The 23,540-nt window shown below is 36.3% G+C and overlaps 2 protein-coding genes across 11 annotated transcripts in view; both read right to left on the bottom strand.

Moving 5' to 3' along the window:
- CUNH5orf34 (chromosome unknown C5orf34 homolog) overlaps nucleotides 1-4,881 on the bottom strand; it is a 30,299-nt gene extending 25,418 nt beyond the window's left edge. For 3 of the 7 annotated variants that reach the window (XM_027863317.1, XM_027863313.1, XM_027863319.1), the window contains exons 1-3: nucleotides 4,741-4,881; nucleotides 1,134-1,413; nucleotides 883-972 (exon numbers count right to left, since the gene is read on the bottom strand). In XM_027863317.1, coding sequence (XP_027719118.1) covers nucleotides 883-972; nucleotides 1,134-1,328 — 285 coding nt within the window. In that variant the 5' untranslated portion in view covers nucleotides 1,329-1,413; nucleotides 4,741-4,881. Of the gene's footprint in view, nucleotides 1-882; nucleotides 973-1,133; nucleotides 1,414-3,873; nucleotides 4,321-4,740 lie in introns of those variants that run through there. The other 4 variants (XM_027863314.1, XM_027863316.1, XM_027863315.1 and 1 more) reach the window with 4 other exon arrangements.
- A 15,957-nt stretch (nucleotides 4,882-20,838) lies between these two features.
- Nucleotides 20,839-23,540, bottom strand: part of PAIP1 (poly(A) binding protein interacting protein 1) — a 40,481-nt gene continuing 37,779 nt past the window's right edge. For all 4 annotated transcript variants that reach the window (XM_027863613.1, XM_027863612.1, XM_027863611.1 and 1 more), the window contains exons 10-11: nucleotides 22,974-23,067; nucleotides 20,839-21,271 (exon numbers count right to left, since the gene is read on the bottom strand). In XM_027863613.1, the coding sequence (XP_027719414.1) occupies nucleotides 21,178-21,271; nucleotides 22,974-23,067 (188 nt within the window). In that variant the 3' untranslated portion in view covers nucleotides 20,839-21,177. The remainder of the gene's footprint in view (nucleotides 21,272-22,973; nucleotides 23,068-23,540) is intronic.

Below are 23,540 nucleotides of genomic sequence, written 5' to 3'. Positions count from 1 at the left end.
AGTAGAAAATTTCCATAATGGTTCTTTTAGAGCTATGTTTATAATCTCTTCTAGTTCTAAATTCTAGGACATTATCTTCCTATATTTATCTCAAGCTACCCTGTTCCCATATTTTTGGCTTCAGACTTAACAGTAAACCATTCAAACTATCTCAAACTAGTTGTACCCTACACTGTTCTCCATGTCTTTAAGCTTGCTTATTTCTTATGTCTGGAATGAACTTTTCCCATCAGCCCTTGCAGAAACTCTACTTAATGCCTACACACCTCCTTCTTTATGAAAGGTTTCCTGACCTTTTCTCTGAACTTTTATGGCACTCTGCACCTCTCACACATTTATCAAGTTTTAATCTGTACTATATTTATTTGTGTTCATCTTATTTCACCTACCAAACTTCAAGTCTCTGGAAGAAACAAATTATGTCTCATTTGTCTTTGTAACATTCTCAGTGCCTACCTCAGCGCTTTGCAAATTAAGTAATCGTTCCATAGGGGTCAAATTGAATATGTAAAATCAATACTTTCTAGGTGAAAGTCACTGCTAAAAATATTAAATAAGAAAAAATATTAAAATTGTAAACAGCAGCATCTTTTTTTCCTATTGGTTAAATGTCTCTATTAACCACAAAGACTTTACAATTTGCATAGATTTTTAAAAATTAAAAAGATGGCCATCTCTTGTGAAAAATTTAGATTTGGCCTGAGGATAGGGAGATAGACCACATAATTCAATGCTCAAATCTATGGGCTTATAAATACCATACCTGTGATTCTATTTCCAGGTGCCACAATAATGAACTAAAACAATTAAATCTAAAGTAATGATACCTAGTTTACTTTTTCATATTATATTTAAGAAAATTCGAGATAAACAAAAGCTTACCTGTTTTCTTTCAGAAGCTATGATGCTTTCAGGTAAAAAAGGGCGACTAGAAAAGCAATTTCTAAAATCTAGGGCCTGTAGTAATTGTTCCTATGAGAAAGAAAAACAAGTAAAATAATTAATTAGATACATTTCTTAATCAAAAGAGAATGACAATTACCTGGAACACTAATTATTTTTCATCTTCACCAACCGCCCTTAAAGATTCTTTAGTATTTAAAAAACACTTGGAATATCCCACACTCACGTACTCTGTAATTACTAATAACAAATTGGGTCCTTTGACGAATTCTTTCTGGTTGTTGCAAAGGATGTGCTGAAATAGGAGGTGCCTTTTCAAACAGGAATTCAGAACCACATGGAGAAAGCTGTAATTTGGAGCCATCAACATAGTGCACTTCTACTGAATCATCTTCATAAAGCACCATTCGAACTTCAATCTCCATTGCTAATGAACGTAAGAGTTTTCCAAGGACAACCCTATACTAAATAGGCCATAACACAGCACAGTTTTCTCAATGCATATTAATCCTGTTAAAATAAAAGAACACATCAGTTTTATAGATTTAGAGCTGTGTTAAGACCTGAGGTTATTTAGTCCAGCACCTTCATTTTTACAGATTAGGAAACTGAAGCAAGAGAAATTAATTGACTTGCCTGAAGACACCAAGGTAATAAGTGGCAGAATCACAGAGAAACTATATACTCTGATTCCATTTCTACTGTACTACAGGTGCTACATTCAAATTAGAGATTAGAATTCTCCATGAAATCCTTTATTCACTCAATCTTTACTTTAACATGGAAGTACAGCAAGGAGGGAATCAAGGCTCTTATGAGTTGATCAATAAGCATTACTAGATCCCAGGTCTTATACTAAGTGCTAAAGATAAAAAAGAGTGATCTTCATTACCATGCATGTTTACATTGTTACTATCCATTTTTGCTTGTTTTATTTATATAAAAACTCAGTAATTAGCTCAGAATGGCAGACAGGCACTTTAAAAAACCCACTTAAACAATTTATTTTCAGAACCTCATTTTTTTATCTTTCTTAAACCCTCAGTTATCAAAAACAGCACTTTTCTGAAATACTGTATCATTTCCCACAGAATTTACAGATATGTGAAATGATGTAAGCTATTTCCTCTCAAGGTCATATGCATTCAGGTGATTCCAAGTAGTTTGCTCTTGAGACCCTGAAGAACAGCTTTTTAAAGTACCCGTCATTTTGGGTGAACTGACTTGGTATTCCACAAAGTAGATACTTTCCCCTCTATGTTTATTTAAAACACACAAACACACACACACAAAATTTTCCTCTATGTCTATTTAAAAACAAAAACACACACACACACACACACACAACACTATTGTTTAAAAACACACGTGGAACATTATCCAGAATGTTAGTTTGGATTAGAACCAAATTTTTTGAGATTCTAGATAAAAAAAATACTGATCAGAGAGACATTTATAGGACACAAAGTATCATACATTGGCAGCTAACTATGCCATTCCAAGGCAATCCCACGCCTGTGCATTTACTCCAAGAAAATCAAAGCTAGAAATAAAATCCAATATATACTAACCTGGAAATAAAGCAGGTGCCCATTGATTGGGCTGGGAAAAAACTATGGAATAAGAACTGTAATGGAATATTACTGTGCAATAAAAAAAGATGAATTTGAAGAAACATGGGAATGCATAACAAAATACATGGTAAGAGAAAGAACAATACACAACAACAGTGTAATCAAGTCACTTAAAGGAACTCAAACCGATTAACTAAAGATATCAAAGAAGGTCATGGAGAACAGATAAGGCAACACTTTCCCCATCAAAGCAGAGGAGTGGAGGTCTACTAGAATGGAATGTCATATAAATTGTTGATGTGGTTACTATAATTGGATTTTTTCGCCTTTTTTTTTTTTTTTTACACAAGAGAGGGTTCAATACAGAGGGTGGATTGAAATAATTATGATAGAAAAAAGGCATCAATAAAATATTTTTTTAAAGTAAAAAACATTTCACCTAGATGTTGTCTGGGACTTGAACTATATCATAGAGTTTCATTTCTTTTCCTTTGGAATAAAAGATCCCTCAAACAAAGCCATTTCACTGGTGCTAAAAGCTTTGTTGCTTAGTCTACCTTGGCAGTAAGTAATCTTCTACAAATAAATGTGAATATAGTATGATCCCAGACAACAGGCAATTTCCATGCCAACTTGCAGTTTTTTTAGGACTCAATAAAATGCTTAAGGAATAGTATTGATTGGCCACAGATAAAAGTGGAGACTGGATATAAAAAGACAGAGTAAGAAGGAAGGCCTCTGAGCTGAGGGAAAAGGAATGAATGCTGATCCACTCACCCCTCTGAGCACCTGATTCCATTATACAAGTATTTAACCCTTAAACTAGCATGCCACAAAGTACAGGCAGCTCTGCACACAGCTGGCACTGGTTTTGCTTGGTTACAAAAGGAATGGTTTGTTTGGTTATGGGAAAGAGAAGGAATATATTTTGCAATGAAGGTGACGTTAAAACAAAAGATAACAATAAAAATATGATTAAAAAAAGTGGTGTTGAGATCAATCTTAAGACACTTCACCAAAAGCAACTAACAGGTCATATGGAAAGCATTCTGAATTGGTATAGCAGGACATTAGTTTTAATGTCTGTTCAGTAATTATCTACCTTATATTTGGCAAAATTTGATAACTTTTCTGTGTCTCACTTCCATCAACTATAAATTATAGATAAAAAATGCCATACTTCATTCGAGGAGTTATGAGAATTAAATAAATTTCTCAGACCTTTTTCTCTCTACACTTTTACTTTACAAGTCACCTGACTTCAATTATCCAATATCTATGTAATTAACTCTTAATCTGGATGTTCGACCCATTTCCAAATGTCAACTGAACAACTCCAAATGCCAGTCCAAAACTCCTCCTTTCCCCTCAAACATCTGTATTTCCTTCTGATTACCTTATTTTTGTTGATTGAACCATCACACTTTCAGACTTAATGGCGTAAAAACCTGGGAGTCATCTTTGTCTTTCTGTTCTCAGGCATCAAGTTCTGTTGATTCTACCTCCCCAGAATCACCTTTCACAAGGTGCCTTTCTCTTTGGTGTCAACACCAACACCTCAGGTTTAAGTTACCTCCTGCCTGAAAGGTTGCAATCATCTTCCAATTATTCCTGGGAGTCACCGTCCTTCACCACCTGGCCCTCATTTGTCCTTCCATACTCTTTTTTCCCCCATGGCTTCCTTTCACATAGTCCACATTCTGGGTGTCGCAGTCCCGTGAATACAACTCGCAATTTAGAAGTCAGGTGCCCTGGATCCAAATCCCTGTCCTCACACTTTGCACCCCCGTAACCACGTGAGCCTCAGTTTCCCCTACGTGAACCCCGAAGCTAAGTGCCCTGTAGACCTGTCCGCTGCTCGCGGCTTCCCTCCCCCCGCCATCTCCTCCAGGGTCCGGCGCCCGGGCCCTGACCCCCCGGCCCGGAGCCTCGGAAGACGTCGCTGCCGGAGGGGCGCTGCCAGTCCGGGGCGCGTGGAGTCAGGGTTTGGGGGTGATTTCTGCTAACTTTATTCCGATCGCATTTACAGACGCGGCCCCGCCCGGGGGGGGTCTGCGCGGGAGGCGGAGAAACGAAGCCCGAGACAAAGAAAACCGACGGTCTGTTCAGCATGAGGACGCGACTGCGGCTGCCCTCCCCCCCCCCGGCAGGGGGCCCAGGACCCCCAACCCCCTTCTCTGCCCAGCTCTGGGGGGAGGGGCCCCGTGACTCCTCTGAGCCTCTGTTTCCCTCCCTGCAAAAGGACAATGGCTGCCCTGCCTACCGTACAGTCATTTTGATAAGACTTCTATGAAAGCGCTTTGCACGCCGGCATACACAGAAACTACCACGAGAAGCCAGAGCAGGAGAAAAGCCCGTAGGGAGGACAAGCGGCAGCTTCCACTCCGCGGCGAGCCTGCCACAGTCCGACTTCTCACTACAGGATTTAACCGTCCCGGGGTGGAAAGCAGGAAGTCCCGCCTCCTTCTCGGAGCTACGCGGCTCATTGGCTAGCTCGAACAAGGGGCGGGGAAGCATCCCGGGCGGGCGCGGCTTGGTAAGGAGGAGGAAGCGTGAGCGCGCGGGCACCGGAAACCCCAAGGATCGGTGTCCTCGGGCCGCCTGCCGAGGCTCGGCGCTCCCGCTTCGCCGAAGCCTTCCCATGCCTCCGCGGCGACGCACTCAACGATCCCGGCCACTGTCCGGAGTAGGGGGTCACGGCCATCCCACCGAGGAAAACCACGAACACATTTAGTAAGTCAACACGTTTACTATGAAACCAGTCCATTTCTTCTCTAGACACTCCTTAATGTAGGCATCCTAATTATAACCCATTTAGACTTTTTGTCTTGAATAAAACGTAGTATCCCCAGTAAAAACAATTCAGGCTACTTTACATTCATCACTCATTGGAAACAGCGTCTGTGGGAATATATGAGCATAGTAAAAATTATAACTCCCATCTGCCTCAGATACACCCTTCACCCAAAATTAATGCATTAGACCAATAATCTGTGGAAGAGATCCAAAGAAATTAATGTGAAGTTTTCCCTAATATTATAAAACCTCAATTTCTTGTTAATTCTACATCAAGGAAATGGGAAAGTCACCTACGTATAAATAGGAGTTGGACTACCTACTAGGATGTACAGAAGGGACCTGAGACATTTAAACAAAAATGCAGGTAATAAACAATAGTCCTGGGTTTCTATTTAACTTTTTTCTATTTTTTTTTTCTATTTAACTACTTTGAAGTCAGAGCTTCTGATTTAAAATCCAGAGCTGCAGGATTGTTCTATCCAGACAGGAAATACATAACAGGTGAATATGGCATTGTCCATACTATGACAAGCAAATTGGAAACAGCTCTTAGTGGAAGATTTACAGAGGCTCGAAGAAAAGCCCCACTGAGCAAGAGGACAGGGATAGGTAGTGAGTTGTAACACTGGAAGCCCATCAGCAGGTATACCTTGCAATACATGATACAGATGTGTGATGAACTGGACCCAGTGTTGAATTAATAATAAGAGGGACAGAATGCATTTTAGAAACTGAACAGTACTTTCAATGAGCTCCAGGTTCTGCTCAAGATAAAAAAACCTCATCTTTTAAATATCAATATTAACCAAGTACCATAAGTGGAATCATGGAATAGAATTTCAAAGGAATCAAAACTGCTGTCAACTCAAAGGGCAAGGTAGTAAGAGGCACATAGTGGGTAATAAAAGGGCTACAGCATGTCAATGAAAAATTGCATGTAACAAAATCAAAGAAATGTGTGACCAGAAAAGAAGTGGGTTGATCCTGTAGTAAGTGATAAGAAGTGGAAAGCCAGAATGCTGCTTCAGCTGAATAATGGGGATAATACCTGCAATACCTACAACTCAGGGTTGTTAAGCTCAAATGTTAAAAAGTGTTGTGCAAGCCTTAAAACACAATATAAAATGTTGCTATTAAGATTGTTGCACCAATTCTGATATATACAATTTACTATTTTTAAATTTCTGAACCCAAGCTGTCAATATTTTAGTGGTCTCTTCCCCCATCCATCAGAAATGTTTCAACAAATTTAACAAACATTCTAGGCACTGGAAGCATCAAGTAAAAAAAGCAACTAATATTTACACAACTTTGATAGTTTACTAAGTAACAAGACTTTAGGTAATCAAAGACAATGAAATGCCCCTTCATTAAAAAAAAAGTGGAGCTTTGATGCAAAATATATATATGTATATCTTAAGTAGAAGGAATATTTGACCTTTGTCAGAAGGTTATTAAAAAATGGGGAAAATGTCACACAGGAAAAGAAGACAACTGTTTGCTTCAATCTAAAAAAATGTGAGGCTTTTCCTAGAGGAACTGGATGTTCTGAGAAGAAGCAGGTTGTTCTCCAAGGAATGATAAAATGGAGTCATTGAAGGGTCATTCAAAAAGGTTCAAAGGAAGAGAAAAGGAGTGGTAGCTGGTCATTCCCCCATTGAAAAATACTGAAGCAGCTATTAAAAAAATTTATAGTATTAAAAAAGTCTATTATCTTCCCAGACATACATATCCAAGCTTATTCAAACTGACGACTACTACCTAATCACTAAACTTGAAAAACAAATAACTACGTCTTGAGCACCAAAGTGAAGTAGAGATGATGTTTTCCTTTCTGCTGCCCCTCTGAAGGCAAGGGATGCAAATTAGACTTTACTGATCAGAAAATAGTATCTAAAAAAAAGTGACTGGAAATAGGTTTTAGGTATGACAGGTTCCTGCAGAAACGTAGTGCACCTAACAAAGGCTGGTAACAAAATATTTGTCTGGTTTCTTGAATATCTAATCTAAAGTGCTATAAAGGACAGGAGAGGGATAAAATTATCTTTGTTTATTCACAAAGCTAGACACCATATAAAGAAGAGCTATAATTAAGGAAAAATAGTTATGACACAAAACCAGAGAAGAAATACTCAATAAAAAAAACCATTAGTAAAGCCCACACAATCTCATGTTGATACACAAATTCCCAAAGCTTAGGCAACAAATAAGAGGAGGTAAATTTGACTTCAGGAATCACTGAGACTTAGTGCTATGAGATTGGAATATGGTTCTGGAAGGGTTTTCAAAATGTCAGGATAGGTTAAGGGGAGACTGGAAGTAGCACTGAATACTAAAAAGGTATACTTGGTGTGAACAAATCCAGAAACCAATAGCAGCAAACATCTGGTGAAAACAATGGAAAGAGAAAGAGAAACACTTTTGTCAAACATCTTTACTATAGCCTTCCTTCACAGAAAGAAAAATAAATGGGTTCTGGACCCATCAGACTCAGAAGCCTGAGAGAGGTAGTATATATTAGTGATATGAGACCTGAATCATCCAAACATGTGCTGGAAAAATCTAACTAAAAGACTAACAGGCAGTAATTTCCTGGCTTACCTTAATGACATTTTCATTCTTAAAAAAAAAAAGAGGAAAGAATAAGCAGAAAATTCTATTATGGATTTAATTATCACTCACTGAGAAAGGTAGACTGATAGTTGTGGCAGAAATGGGGGAAGGTTTGGAGGAAAGTGACCACTCCTTTCTACAGTAAGTAAAGAGAAAAGCCTACTTATAACCAAACTGGTGCCATAGGTTTTGGGAAGGTGGATTTAAAAAGGGTTGAAAGGAATTAGAAATATGGTGGTCTTATTCAAATTACTTGGGACAAGCAGTTTTTTTTTTTTTGACAAGTAGTATTTTTGACAGTTTAATTTTGTGACGGTCATGCATGTGTGCTTCTGACAGTAGGCTGAATCAGAACACCTGACCTGGATGAAATGAAAATGGATTGAACTGGTTTCCCTGCCTTTAATAAGTTCTGTAACATGAGTGCTCTATTTGGCTACAGCCACATACCAAAGATGGATAAATTCTAACTGTCAAACTGCCCATCAGAATACAGGTGAAGACCTCCCTCTAGAGGGACCTGGCAATTGGAAGGGTTGTTAAATGATTCCTCTACAGTGGGTATAGGTTTTCTTGGAGTTGGAAAAAGCAAGACTGTGGGGGGGGGGGAAGGAAGAGCTGCTGACTGATAAGAAGAAAAAAAAATTTGTCATGGCCAAAATGACTCAGAGCTAGGATACTGAAGACTAAAAAAAAGTAATTGTTACTGATGAAACTCAAACACAATTTTTAAGGCCATATACTAAAACCACTGTAGTAGTATTAAGTCCGAGTAAGCCTGTAATATCTAGCAATCTTTAGATTAAAACATACACTCCCCAAATGCTTGAGAGTTGACTTCTAGTTACCCTGAAAGTCTTGTTCTCATTGAGGTTGAATTAACTTTGATAAATATATTGATATACTGAGTAGCTGAATTATAGAAATTCCCAAATGAAGATGGAATGTTGGCAAAATGAACTTACATCATGCCACCCATAACAAAAGGTTTCTCTAAGAGATGAAGGTAAACATGTTTCAATGGTAAAAGAAACCCATGCAATTTAAATCCTCATTGAAAAACCTGTGTGATATAGTTTTGGCTAGACTTAGAAAAAATGGATTCTTCAAAGAGAGGCTTGATATCTAATGTGAAAGCAGTGTGGTTTCATGATAAAAAACCTTAAAAATCTGTTAAAGTATTATGAATTTAATCTAACATCATGCAAAACAAGTGACTAGCAAAAGGCATATATAAAGTCAGTTCTGCTATTATCTCAACTGAAAAACACTCTATGAAAAGTTGTGCAATAAAAACCATAGAGTTTATGGGGAAAATGGAGCACAACACTCAAAAACTTTAAAACACATTAAAAAAAAAAGGATAGATTTCCTGGTCATGTGTGCAACAAGATGGAGGCTTAGACATTTTCTCTGATCCCCATGATTTCTCAAATCTCTTTAAAACAGAAATTATGCACCAAAGATAAAGCAACTTGAGCTTTCTCCATATTCTAGTATGCCTAGAATCCAAAAGGTTAAACATACACACACCCATGAACAGAGGCTTACTGATTCTGAGCTCACTCAGCACCTCTCCCCCTACCTCCCACAATACCAGCAGTGAGGCTGCTGTAGCAGGTTCAAAGATATGATACAGGTTTACAATAAAATCTGCCTCCACACACTGGTCCCCCCTTACTATTTCCAGTTTTGTGAAAACCCCTTTTCCAAGTTACAGAAATTTGCCTTGACCATGATGGCCTGCCAGCTCAGCCCCAGTTCTTTAAGAGCAAAAGGCTATTAAGGGACACAACCCTGTAGCACCACCAGTGCCGTAAAGCACTGAACTGCTAGCATTGGGCCAAAGGAGTAAGAAAACAGGGAGTGGTGCAGGATACCAGGACAGGACAACATACAGATGGGGTTGCATGTGGTGCAATACTCTACTAAGCCAGAGGAAAAGGGTACAGCATCCAGTTGGGGTTAGTTCTTGACCACCCCAAAGTCACTTGGCACAAAGGTCTATATTGGTGAACTGTGAACTGCTCAGCATGGGAGGAGGCTGAAAAGGTTTGAGATTCAGTCCCCAAGGAAACCACAATCAGAGGTGAAGGAGTCAGAAAGTGAGCTATAAGGGAAGATAAGGGAAAAAAGACTGAAATAACCAGAGACCTCAGGAAGAAAACTCAAAGACCTTGAACATAAACAGATAAATTAACAGGAAAAACGGTAACTACAGGAGGACATATGGTCTCCAAATCTAATAAATGAATTCAAGCATCTATGAATGAAAACAAAGGAAAGTAATCCAACACTTGATTGAGATTAGAGGGTCCTGTGGAATTTCAAAAGAACCACAACACACTATTCCTCAAAAGAGGAATGAAAATTATGAAAGCAAAATTTATAGTGTGCACAGCAAAAATAATGGGCAGAATAAAAAAAGAAAACTGGAATTGAAATGGCAAGCCTCATCAAACAAAGACAGACCAACAGGTTGGGAATGCAAATACAAAGAAGTGAAGTGTATTCTAGAAGAGAAGCAAAAAATAGTAACATTAAAATAAAATATGCTCAACATGCAAGCAAAACTCACTGATCTTGGAGATAGAATGGGTACAGGAAATCTAAAGATCATGGAAGAACAGAAGAACACAAAAGGACAAAAAACCTTCACATCATAATTCAGGAAATAACAGAACTGCCCAGAACTTCTGAATATAGAAAATGAAATACCAACTGAAAGAACTCACAAATCACTTCCAAAAAAAAAAAAAACAAAAACAGAAACAAAAACCCAAAGCCTCAAATTCCAAGACACACAGTGCTTAAATTTAACAATTCAATTCATAAACAAGTTCTATAAGAGATCAGAAGACTTTCAAATACAAAGGAAAGGATATTGAAATTATGCAATACTATTCTGTACCCACTAGAAAATGTAAGAGGGAATCACTAGAAAAGATAGGAGGGAATGGAATAATATGTTCTGAAGAGCAAGGGAGGTCAGGATACAACTCAGGGTGACATACCCTGCAAATCTGAGCTTAATCATACATGAAAAATAAATTAAAAAAAATTTTAAAAATCATGCATGAAAAAAGGATATTCAAAAATAAAGAAGTGTTTGAAATATTTTTAGAAAGAATACCAGCACTGAAGAGATCATTTGCTTCTCTACCACCCCAAATAACAGAAATGAAGGTAGAATAAATAAATGCAGTAGCCAAAGACACCAACAGCAACAGAGTAACAACAGCAGAGAGACCAATAAGACACTTTTATCCAAATATACACGAAGAGGCAGACATGAAGGTGGAAATCTGGTGGAGGCAACAGTGAAGAGGCAAACCGGGGACATTAGAGACAAAATCTAGTGATACTGTCTACAGGTAAATCAATGTTGCTTGTGGGATGACATTACGATGTGGGAAGGTACATGGTGGGGGCAGGGGTGAAGAGGGGCAGAGAGATAATGTACTGGGTTCAAATCAAGGGCTAGCAAGGAAGGGAATGTGCCCTCTCTAGTCTAAGAAAGAGCCCACAGAGGAGTGGGTGAGGAGGAGGGCAGAAGGATTGAAAAGGTGGGGAAAATAAGATCTTGCTTTGGTGGTTGAAGGGAGTTCCACAGGTAAATGTTCTCTCTAAGTGAAGAGAAATGGAGGTCTTGTGCAGGGTGTGAACTGGGTGATTTGATGTTTCCTACCTCAGGAGGGGTGAAATTGCAACTCCTTGCAACTGGCAAATTGCAACTGGCACTTGGGGGAAGAGCATGGACCCACAAAGGAGATTTTGAGGTAAACAGGGAAAAAAGATAGCCAGGGGAGGATATAGCCAAGTGATGGGTTGCATAATCATTGACACAGTGGGGTAGGGCCCCTATCATCGGACAATGTTATCTCTGACACCAGCAATAATTGGTATTCTTCTAGGAGTGAGGCACATTGGAAAGGGGAATTCATGGGGCAAGTCCAATAAAGCAGTAGAAGAAACTACCTAGAGCAGAGAGAACAGAATGGGTATCTTGCAAACTTTGCATGAGGAATACAGAAAAAAGAAAGACCAGATAATTATAGGGGTCACAAATCAGATAATGAGGGTCTAGGGTAAACAGAAATAAAAGATGAATAATGAAAAGAGTGAGGAAAAAAATCATTTTTGGAAGGGGGCACAACAGAAATTTACAGAACAGGACTAGTTGAAAAGGAGAAGAAAGGAATCTATTTGACTGAGGAAAAGGGGGGGTGGGGAAGAATTATATAACCATATTAAGGACAGAGAAATGAATAACTTCATTTTTCCAAATGGAAAGGGATATGGGCAGCTAGGTGGCGTAGAAGATAGAGCACCAACCCTGAAGTCAGGAGGACTTGAGTTCAAATCCGGCCTCAGACCAAACACTTGTCACCCTGGGCAAGTCACTTAACCTCAATTGCCTAAAAACAAAACAAAAAACCCCAAAAACAAAAACAAATGGAAAGGGATAACAAACGAGAGGATGGGATGAGGGGTGAGGAGAAAAGAGTCAGTGGGAACAGGACCACCTTAAAAAGAATATTAACTGAAGGAATAAAATGCTGTGTTTACAGAAGGGGGAAAAACCGTAACTTGAAAAAAACAATACTAGAAGACAGGTGGAGAAAAATATAAACCTAACATTACTTTACTTTACATTACATTACTTTAAATGTAAATAGATTAAAAATCCAATAAAACAAAAAAGTGGCAGACTGGTTAAGAAAATCTGTTGCTTACAAGAACCTGATAAAAAAAAAAAACAACAAAATTCATTTTGAAAAACAAAAAAGCTAGAATATAAAGGGAAATGATGAAAAGAAGTAGGGATAAAGGGAGACTAGTACTTCCAGACCTTAAACTACATTATAAAGTAGCAGTCATCAAAACCATCTGGTATTGGCTAAAGAATAGAGGGATAGATCAATGGAACAAACCAGACAAAGGCAATTCAGAAACAACAGAACTTAATAACCCAGTATTTGATAAAGTAGAAGACATAAATTACCTAGAAATAAACTCCTTATTTGATAACAACTGTTGGGGAACCTGGAAAGCAGTTGGGGAGAAATCAGGCTTAGACCAACACCTTATACCATATTCCACAATGCATTCTAAATGGATATGTCGCCTTAACATTAAACATCATACTATAAAAAATAAGAATAGAAATATATCATTAATTCTCAGAGCTATGGGCAGAAGATGTATTCTTTGTGTGTGTGAGGCAATTGGGGTTAAGTGACTTGCCCAGAGTCACACAGCTAGTGAGTGTTATGTGTCTGGGGCAGGATTTGAACTGAGGCCCTCCTGACTTCAGGGCCAATGCTCTATCCACTGCGCCACCTAGCTGCCCCAAAGAAGATATATTCTTAACCAAACGAGAAAGAGGCACTTAAAAAAGACAAATAGATAACTTTGATTACTTGAAACTGAAAAGCTTCTGCACAGACAATATTAACATATCTAGGAATAAGAAGGAAAGTGGTCAAATGGGAAAAAAAAAATCTTTTTCGATTTCTCTGATAAGGGTTTGGTATCTAAAACATAAACAATAAATATATAAGACTAATAGCCATTCCAATAGATAAATGATCAAAGGATATGAACAATTGTCAAAATAACTGCAAAGAACAGTTTAACAAAGAACACAACCACAGGAAAGAATGCTCTAAATCACTAATAAGAGAAATGCAAATCAAATTAACTCTGAGGCTTCATCTCACACCCTACAAAATTGGCAAAAATGACAAGTCAGTGCTGGAGGGGTTGTGTAAGGATAAGCACACTTACACATTGTTGGTGAAGCTGTGAAATGGTGCAACTAATATGGAAATTTGGATATAAATAAAATAACTAAAATGTCCATACCCTTTGAACCAGAGACTCCATATTGTTGGGTTTATACTCCAAGGAAGTCATTGATTAGAACAGAGTTCCCATATACTCCAAAATATTTATAGTATCACTTTTTGTGACAGCCAAGCATTAGAAAAAAGTAGAAGTCCATCAATTTGGGAATGGCCATATAAACTGTGATACATGAATGTAATGAAATATTATTGTGCTGTAATAAATGATGTGCGATGAATAAAAAAAAGTATGAAAAGACCTCTAAGAACTAATTCAGAGTGAAATAAGCAAAGCCAAGAAAACAATATACACAGTTAATTACAACAATGTAAATGGAAAGAATGACACTGAAAGAAAAAAAAATCAAAAGTAAACAAAGTTATAAAGATCAAGCAGGACTTGAATGAAGAGATATGAGAAGACAACCTCAACCTATCCCTTTGTGGATGTGGAAGATCTGTAAGGTATTCGACATTATCAAATGGTTGTGCTGATTTTTTGTTCTCTCCAAAAAATATTTGCCATATGGGATAGGTCTCTGAGAAGGGGTGGGAGGGAAAGATGCTTAGGATAACTATAGTGATGTGAGAAACAAAAAATATCAATAAAAACAGCACAGTTTCATACATGTCAAATGGTTAAATAATACATAAATACTACAATAAATTGTGGCTGTTTTGGGCCTTGTGGGACCTAGGCTGGCAAAGTTGATGGCTACAGTTTAGAGGGTGGCTTCCAAAGTGCAAATGGGGAACAAGGGCAGTTATAACCATAAATGAAGATGGAGTGGAATGCATGGGTATGGACCAGCCTTCCTCTGACCACCTTTCCTACTGCACTAGGAAATAAATTATAAACATGGCACTTTACCTTGAAAAAAAAAAACTGGTTTGCTTGTGGACATAGATGTCAGAATGGTTGTAGTTTTTTAATTATTTTGAAGTGGTGTGGTTTTGTTTTCACACTTTTTTTTTTGGCAAGGCAACTGGGGTTAAGTGACTTGCCCAGGGTCACACAGCTAGTAAGTGTCAAATGTCTGGTCTGAGACTGAATTTGAACTCAGGTCCTCCTGACTCCAGGGTTGGTGCTCTATCCACTGCACCACCTAGCTGCCCCGTTTGCACACTTTCTTGAAAAAATTGTACGTTAGTAACCAGATTTTGTTATGTTCTAATTGTTCCTTAATGTATCAGTTGTTATAAATTTGCATTTTCAAAGCAAGTGTTACAGAACTGATCATATTATATACTAAAAGTATTTTAAAAGATGTAATAAGTTTAAATGTTTATTTTATGTTAATAAATTAAACTATTTTACCTTGTTCCAGTTAATTTACACAGTGCTGTAAGATCCCAAGTACTAAATTTCCACAAGTAAATTAGTCCAGGAGAGATGGAAAGCACATAAGAATGTAATTCTCAAGGGATAAAGGGAAACAATTCCAATACAATGACTTTTCATTTTTTTAATGAAAACTTGAAGTTGCTTGAAGAGACAAATGTGAATACACAGGGAACTAACCAACCAACACAGGTTTTAAAATCATATAGTGGCAAGAGCATGAATTTTGGAGTCAGGACCCGTGTTCAAATTCCACACCTTTCCTTAAACTTTAGTTTCATCATCAATAAAATGAGGATGATGGACAAGATGATCTCTGAGATTCCTTCCAGCCCTAGAGTTATGATCTTATGATCCTAAGATGGAAGCAGGGCCAGGTAAAAAGAAAATGAATGATTGTGGCACAATCCCATAAAATAGTGTAAGAAATGATAAAGCCCAGATCAGCTGAAAATGGAGCAAGGAAAACTACAGACAAGTTGTTACTGGGTTTCTTTTTTTTTATTTTTTATTTTTAATAGCTATATAGGGGATAGAGCAAAGAATCAAACAAGAGACAGGACTGTTGCTTGAGGTGGATAGAATGATGAGTTGATAAGGCGAAAGCAAAGGTTGGTTCAATTAGGTTAGTAAATCTAGAGTTAGAAGGGACCTCAGGGACGACTTAAATACGAAGAAACAGGCCTACAGAGTTGAAGTGATTTTGCCCAAGGTCACACAGATGGAAGGAGCAAGAATAGGAGTCGAATACAGGTTTTCAGACTCCAGAGCTACAGCTTTTCCCACTGCACCTGTGTGGCCTTTTTTTTTTTTTGGCCAAGGAGGACTTTCGCATTTGAAAAGATTGAACAACAATAGCTAAAAGGGAGTTGATACCCAATATAAATAAAAGAGAGTAAAAATCCTAAACTGCCTTTGATTTTAGGTCACTGGGTCCAGATGGAACTTTGACTTTGAATAATTAAAGAACTATTAAATATGATTACTAAGTTAGTATAATGATCTTTAAAAGACTGTAAAAGAATGGGAGAGTTTTATATGTCTGGAAAAAAAAGTAAAATTATGAACCTGCAAACTATAGGCTACTAAGCAAGATGTAGATTACTGGAAAATTCTAGAACAAATTATTAATGAGACAATTGATGAATATTTAGAAGGAAACAGTGATGATAAAAAGTCTTCAAAAGAGACTTCATCAAGAGAATCATGCTAGACTAATGTACTTGACAGGATTACAAAGTAGATCAGGTGAATGCTGAAGATATTTAGTTCACCTAAGGTTTTAGCAAAAAAAAAAAGAAAATTCTTGTGAAAAATGTGGGATTAAAGCAGTAGTACAATCAGATGGATTAAGTACTGGTTCCTGGATTCAAAATAATGATATTTAAGGGTTCAGTGTCAATTTGGAATATTCTCAGGTGGAGTGCTTTAGGGATCTGAACTAGGCCAAGTTGTTTTAACATTTTTGTCAACTCCTTGGATAGAAGTATAGTGGCATCCTTACTAAATATGCAAATGACAGAAAGCAGAGAAAGGCAACTAATGCAAGGGATGATAGTCAATATTAATAAAGATATTGACAGTCTAGGTTGAATCTAAAAAGATGAAACTCAACTGGGATAAGAATAAAGTTTAACACAGATTTTAAAGACCAACTTTTAACGAGATGAGAGAACCATTGTTACAAAGCAGTTTGTCTGAAAAAAGATCTGGAGGGTTTTGTGGATTGCAAGCCCAGTGAGTCAGTAGTATGATATACTAGCCGGAAGAGCTAAAGGGATCTTGGGCTGCATTATGATAAGTTTAATGACCATGCTTACAGAAGAGCAGTACTCTGCCTAATCAGAACATACGTGGGGTTATTGTGATCAGTTTTGGGTGCCATATTTAAGGAAGGACATTGACAAGGTGAAGAGTATCCCGCAGAGGGCAACAAGCTCAGTGGAGTCTATGTCAAATGAAGAGCAACAGAAGAATTGGGGCTGTTTAGCCTGAAGAAGAGACTTATTTATGTGATAATTGTGTTCCAAGTGTTTGAAAAGCTGTCATGGGGATGAGCAATTATGCTTGTTCACTTTGGCCTAGGAGTAGCAGAAGCAGCAATGGGTTGGCAATCACAAAGGGGAAAATTTAGGCCACAGGAAAATACTTAACAGTTAGGGGTATCTCAAGGTAAAACAGGCTGCCTCAATGAAACTGCATTCACCTTCACTGAAGGCCTTTAGGTAGAAACTAGATGACCACTTATGTCATGGAGGATTTCCTTTTCTAATTAAGGGTTGTACTTAAATGGCAAAAGAGGTACCTTCAGATGTCATAATTAAAGTGATTTCGAGTAACAGGCTCAAAGACAGTTGAGTTGACCAAGGTCACAAGTAATAAAAAGGTCTCAAAACTAGATTTTCTGATTCCAAATCATCTTTCTACCATGCTGCTCTAGGGAGCTTATAATCTAAGAGATAATTAAACAAGTGACTTGAAGGTATGACCACTCTCAGCTGTGGGAAACAGGGAGGTGGTCCCTAGGTTGGGTCTTCGAAAAATGGGACTGGGAGGGAAGAAGCCCATTTCAAATACGGGGTAAAGGTAAGACCAAAGACAAAAGAGGTCAGGTGGAAAATACAGAATGATCCATTTAGACTGGGAAGTTGATTAAGGTAGTATGAGATGAGGAAAGGTAGGTTGGAGCCAGATTGTTGGATCTTGTATACCATGACCTGTAGGTTATTTGCTCAATGGGTAAGATTTTGGGGCACAGGATCAGACTAGTGCATTAGGAAAATTATCCAAGTAAGAAATGCTTAAAATGGATTGGAGAAAAGATACACTAGAAGCAGGAACAAGAGCTAAGAGTCAATTACAATTTTCTAAATGAAAAATGAGGATTTAAAGTAGGGTGGTTACAGTGAAAAAAAGGAAGAAGAATGAAAGGACACCTGTGTGGTCAAAGTATACGAACAGGCAATTTTCAAAACTATCAGCAAGCACATGAGAAAATGCTCCCAGTCATGAATAATAATACCTAGCACTTAGTGTAAGATTAAACTTTAATATTTGCAAAGTACTTTACAAATACCTCATTTTATCTTCATAACTCTGGGAGGTAGGTACTATTATTATCCCCATTTTACAGAAGAGTAAACCGAAGCTGAGAAAGATCAGCTTGCAAAAGGTCAAACAGTTATAGCCTGAGGCTGAACATGGACTTAAAGTCTTCTTGACTCCAAGTCCAGCATTCTATACACTGGTACATAGCTGCCTCCAATAAGAGAAATGCAAATGAAAACAATGCCACCTCACTAGATATGTAAAAATGACCAATGACAAAAATGGTAAATGTTATTAGAGAAGCTGTGAAGATAGGTACACTAATACATCGGTGGTGGACTTTTGAAATGGTCCAACCATTCTGAAAAAATTTTAGAATTATACTTCAAAATGTCACTAAGTGAAGCAGTACATGTCCTTTGACCTAGTGATATGACCAATAGGCTTATCTAACAAGGAAGCAACAGTCACATATGCACAAAAATACCGACAGTGACTCTGTGGTAGCAAAGAACTAGAAGAAAAATAGGTGCTCATTGATAGGGAAATGGCTGAATATGAAAAATTCAGAGGACCCTGGTTACACTTGTAAAAGCTAATCCAGAGCAAAGTAAAGAGAACCAGGAAAACACTACAATGACCATAATACTGTAAAGGAAAACAATGTTGAAAGATTTTAGAACTCTGATCAATGCAGAGACCAATCATGACTTCAGGAGTAAAAAGTGAAGCATCCTTTTCATCTTTCAGTTTTCAGACACAGCCAATGCGTTGCTTACGAATGTACAAAAGTTTTGTTTCAGGGAAGGAAGGGTTATTGGGAAATGGAAGCAGAAATATTTTTTTAAAAGAAAAGGCAATGGATTGAAGAGGTTTTTCTTTTTTCCCTGGGAAAGAATCAATTAGGACTTAAGCATTTGATTAGTCATAGGGAAGGAGTAGGGGAGAGAAAAGAAAGTAAGTGAAATTTTGAGGACATGCATATAGAGTTAATAGTACCAAAAACATTCAAGTCTGGAGGAAAGGCACGTTTTCAAGAGAAGATGATTAAATTTTGGACATGTTGAGTTTGATCAAGTTATATGGAAACATCCAGGTGGAGATAACCAGCACGTAACTTGGTATTGGGAAATGTGGTTTGAGGGAAATGTTGGATCTGAAGATATTACAGTTTTAATTTGAAAGCTACAAGTAATATTCACAGCTATAATGATCTCAAAGACCTACTTGGAATGCTAACCTGAGTTCTAGTTTGAGAAACACTTCCTTAATACCTAGGCATTATGGTATATATTTTGAAATGCTGTTGTGGCACTTGGTGGAGCTTCTTTTTCAGCTATATGCTAGGTAGAAAAAAAGGTTTTTTTTTCCTTCACATAAACATTTGTTTTAGATTACTGGAATAATATAAAGGAAAACAACACTGAAAAGATCAATTTTTACTTTAGAGGACTGCAAGTGAAGCATAATTCAGAGCTGGTGGAATTTAAGTGTGGAAAAGAGGCACATATTGTTAAAACATGGCCAATATGTTTATTTGTTTTGCTTAACTGTACTTCTTTGTTACAAGAGAGAGTTCCCATTGGTGGTGATGGTTGTGATTTGGGGAAGTAATGGGAAGTAAAGCAATACTAGAAAAACATCAATAGAACACTTAAGAAATAAGTAAAAATAAATTACTCTTTGGTCAGTATAGTCAAAGTTTAAAGATAAGAATCTTACTTATTCTAACATGTCACATGTGGGACAAGCTCTTTTAAAGCAATTTAAGAATAAAACAAAACAAAACCTGGCAACCACTACAAAACTTCATTTAAAGAAACCCAAACTCTTCTTTATTAAAAAAAAAAATCATTTTAAACTATTATGTTCAACAAATAAACAGGCAGAAAATTTAGTCAGAAAGCTAACTGTATTATTAACTGACACAAATAAATGTTCCAAATGTGTTACAGTGCATTATTAACAGAACTATTTACATGCATATTTACAATATTTTTTTATACATAAGTTTTTGTTTTTTACCTACTTTTAGGAAGTTGGAAATAAGTACAGGTTCAAGTTTGGTAGGCAACTTTCTTAAATTACTCATCAGTATACAACCAAACTAAAATTAAAGGATTATTAGAGAAAAATGACTCTCTTTAAAAATTATAAAGCAGAAAAAAATACCCGGAACTATAAGTAGTAGGTAAATAAACCTGTTAAAATTCTCAAGTACAAAATTTCCAATACTACAAAATGAAACTGAAGAAGTTATATAAATTAAATCAAAAGATAATGTTCCAGTTCTTTTCTGGAGGATAATCAAGTTAGTGATGTGAAAAAATTAAGCTTGTAGATTTAAAAAGGAAAAAAAGAAAAAGCTGCCAAAGTAGCAGAAAATGTATGCTTAACTTTGTTCTTGAAATAATTTTATCACAGAAGCACTATGGTTGTTTGAGCTTTCTCGTATAAAATGCTTTAGCTGTCAATTTTCTTTCACAAACTAAAAATTTTTAAAGACCCTGGTAACCTAAGTAGTATTTAGTTTGCATATGTAACATCAGTTGTTAAGAATGATTTCAAACTCTGGACACTAAAGCTTTTTTCATGATTATGATTCATATTTGAGACCCAATTTGTTAGTGGATACTTCTTAACCTAAAATTGTATTATTAATAGCTAATAAAAAGGGTGCTACATTTATGTAGTAATGTAAAAACTAAGGTTTATTTTTCTCAAGGAAAATAGTATTTTATTTTAGTAAGATAAGCTTCTAATCAGTAAAGTTTTCTTTCAACATGTCACTTATTTCAAATAAATTTTATTGCAGCCAAAACAGTTCATAATATGTACATAATAAACTATGATATATACACAATTTAAGTTATAGGAAATAAGTTTACTTTTTTTTTGGCAGATATTGTTAAACAAAATTAAAGTTGCATACATTAGTAACTTAAACTCAACATCCTTAATTTGGTATAAATGTGACATGTTTCCTTGCTTCCTTCTGTTTTGCTAATCACCATACCTAAACTGCCTTATAAAGATTTTTTATCTAACTTTACTGTTTTCTCTTACGCTCTGATTCTAAGCAAAATTTTTCATAGGCTTCTTCTATTTCTGGGTCCATCTCATCATCAATGTCATCCAAGTATCTGTAAAAGAAGCAATGATGATTCTAAATTATTTATATACCTATCATTTATTCAGAAAGTAGCTGCTTCAATTCTAAGACACTGAAACAGTTCGTTATCTACTTCCTGAAGTTCTCGTCTCAAATTCATGTTAAAACCTAAACTGTATCAACTTATAAAAATATTTCATCAAAAACTCTGTCTCCAACAACCTATTTTAAAAAAACTAATTCCATAAATATCTATCTGATTTGATAACAATATGGCATAAACTACTATTCCAAACACAGAATTCTAGATTTATAATATCTCATCAGTTTGGCTCTGCCATTTGACTTTTAATGATGCTTTATCATCTGCTACTTATTAGAAATTTAATCTCACTAAAAAGACCATTCCACAATTGATATAGCTGAACTATGTATAGCATTTACTTAGAATCAGACTTCTAGGGTAGAAAGTAACCTTAGAGAGCATCTTAGACCATCCACTGGCCCAAACCAGTAAACTGAGGTCTGGAGAGGTTATATGACTTGGCCAATGACACACAACCTGTTAGCAACAGAGTAGAGTTAGAACTCGTCTCTCTTGGCTCCTACACTGTAGTGAGTCATTCTACTATATAATGCTTACTGTTATTACTAACTTCAAAATTTACCCTTCACACCGAGTCTTAGAGTATAGCTACATTATAGCAGAGTATTATTCAAATTCTACCCCTGACAACAGTTGTGCAATCTTTGTGTCTTAGACTACTCCCAAGACTTATCTAATACTTACATTCCCACATAAGGACACCAATAACATCACAGATCCTTTTTATATTAATAAGATTACTCAGAATAAACACTCTGTACTTATTTTAAGAGCAAGACATTAGTTATGTGTATCTGTTCACACAATTTTAAAAGTATTAAGTACAAAAATACAATGTTTTAGAATGAATATTTTTGAAGAGGAGAGGCTCACATTTTAAGCATCATGATAGAGAAAACATTTTCTTTTTTATAAATAAAATGAAGCAAGCACTGCTATCATATAATACCTACAAAATTATGGTTACTTTTTGATCCAGTGACCTCATTACTAGGAACATACTTGAAGGGATATTATTTATGGGAGAAGACTTTGCACAAAAATATTTTAGCAGCATTATTTATGCTAGCAAAAAACTGAAAATACATTAAGTCAAATGGCTGAGAAATGGCTGAATAAAACTGTGGTATATTAAAGTAAAGTATTACTATTCTACCAAAAGAAATTATAAACATAAAGAATCCAAAGAAATATATAAACCCTTATAGAAAATAGGAATGAAAATAATATACATACTTGCTAAAAATTATTTAAATAGTAACAGCTATAAAAGTCTGAAAATACAAACAAGATTTCAAAGGGAATATGGAAGCAAAGATGTTTCTTATCTTTCACTTAAAGTTACTTTCTGAGACAAACTGTAAATAGCAAATATTTACAGTTTTATAAAGTTTGTTTTTAGTTGATAATTACTAAGCTTAAATTTTTTTAAATTGTCATGTGTTAAACACCAGGAAACAGACAAATACAACTCTAAGTAATCAAAACATATGGCCCCATAACATCTAGTTTTCTGACAACAAATTCATCTAAAATGCTTTTTATAAGAATGATGGAATATTTTAAGAAAGCTCTGCCATAGAGAGATGTTTTATAGAAAAAAAAATCAGCTACAAATGAAACATACGGATCTCCAGCCCCTGATAAGTCTGTTCCATTTTCCTCATAATCTGGGAAGAAATTCTCTCTGTCAAGTAACTCCTGATACTTTTCTTGATAATCTATATAAAAAAGAGAAATATCACAGCTTAAGATGCTTTAAAAAAATCTTTATATGCAAATATTTCTAAGTAATTCACCTATAATTGTGTGACATGCTGGGTTTCTTTTCTTCCTAATAGTAGTGAAAAATTGAATTAATCCACACACTTTCAGCCCATCCCTCTTTTGTGGGTTATCTCAGGTCGGGATAGAGCCTGGGACAATGGAGAAACAAAACTAAATAGCTTCTGTGGGAACAGAACTCTAACCCCAATTTTGTTATTACCATTACATTTTTATCAAGTGAACTAATTGAAAAAAGGTAAGATTTATTAATATTGTTGATTAAATATCATCTAATAATTTATTTAATTCTGCTGTTCAAATGCGAATTATGCTAAAGATACATCATCCTGTTGAAGACAATAAATAGTAGCTCAAGAAGAGGGACAATGATAACTCTGGAATTTACAAACATAGTTTATACCTGGTA

The sequence above is a fragment of the Vombatus ursinus genome, unplaced genomic scaffold (genome assembly GCF_900497805.2).
Source record: "Vombatus ursinus unplaced genomic scaffold, bare-nosed wombat genome assembly UNPS02014772.1, whole genome shotgun sequence".
NCBI lineage: Eukaryota > Metazoa > Chordata > Mammalia > Diprotodontia > Vombatidae > Vombatus > Vombatus ursinus.
The sequence above is the reverse complement of the archived record's forward strand: the minus strand, read 5'-3'. Positions and strand labels throughout refer to the sequence as shown.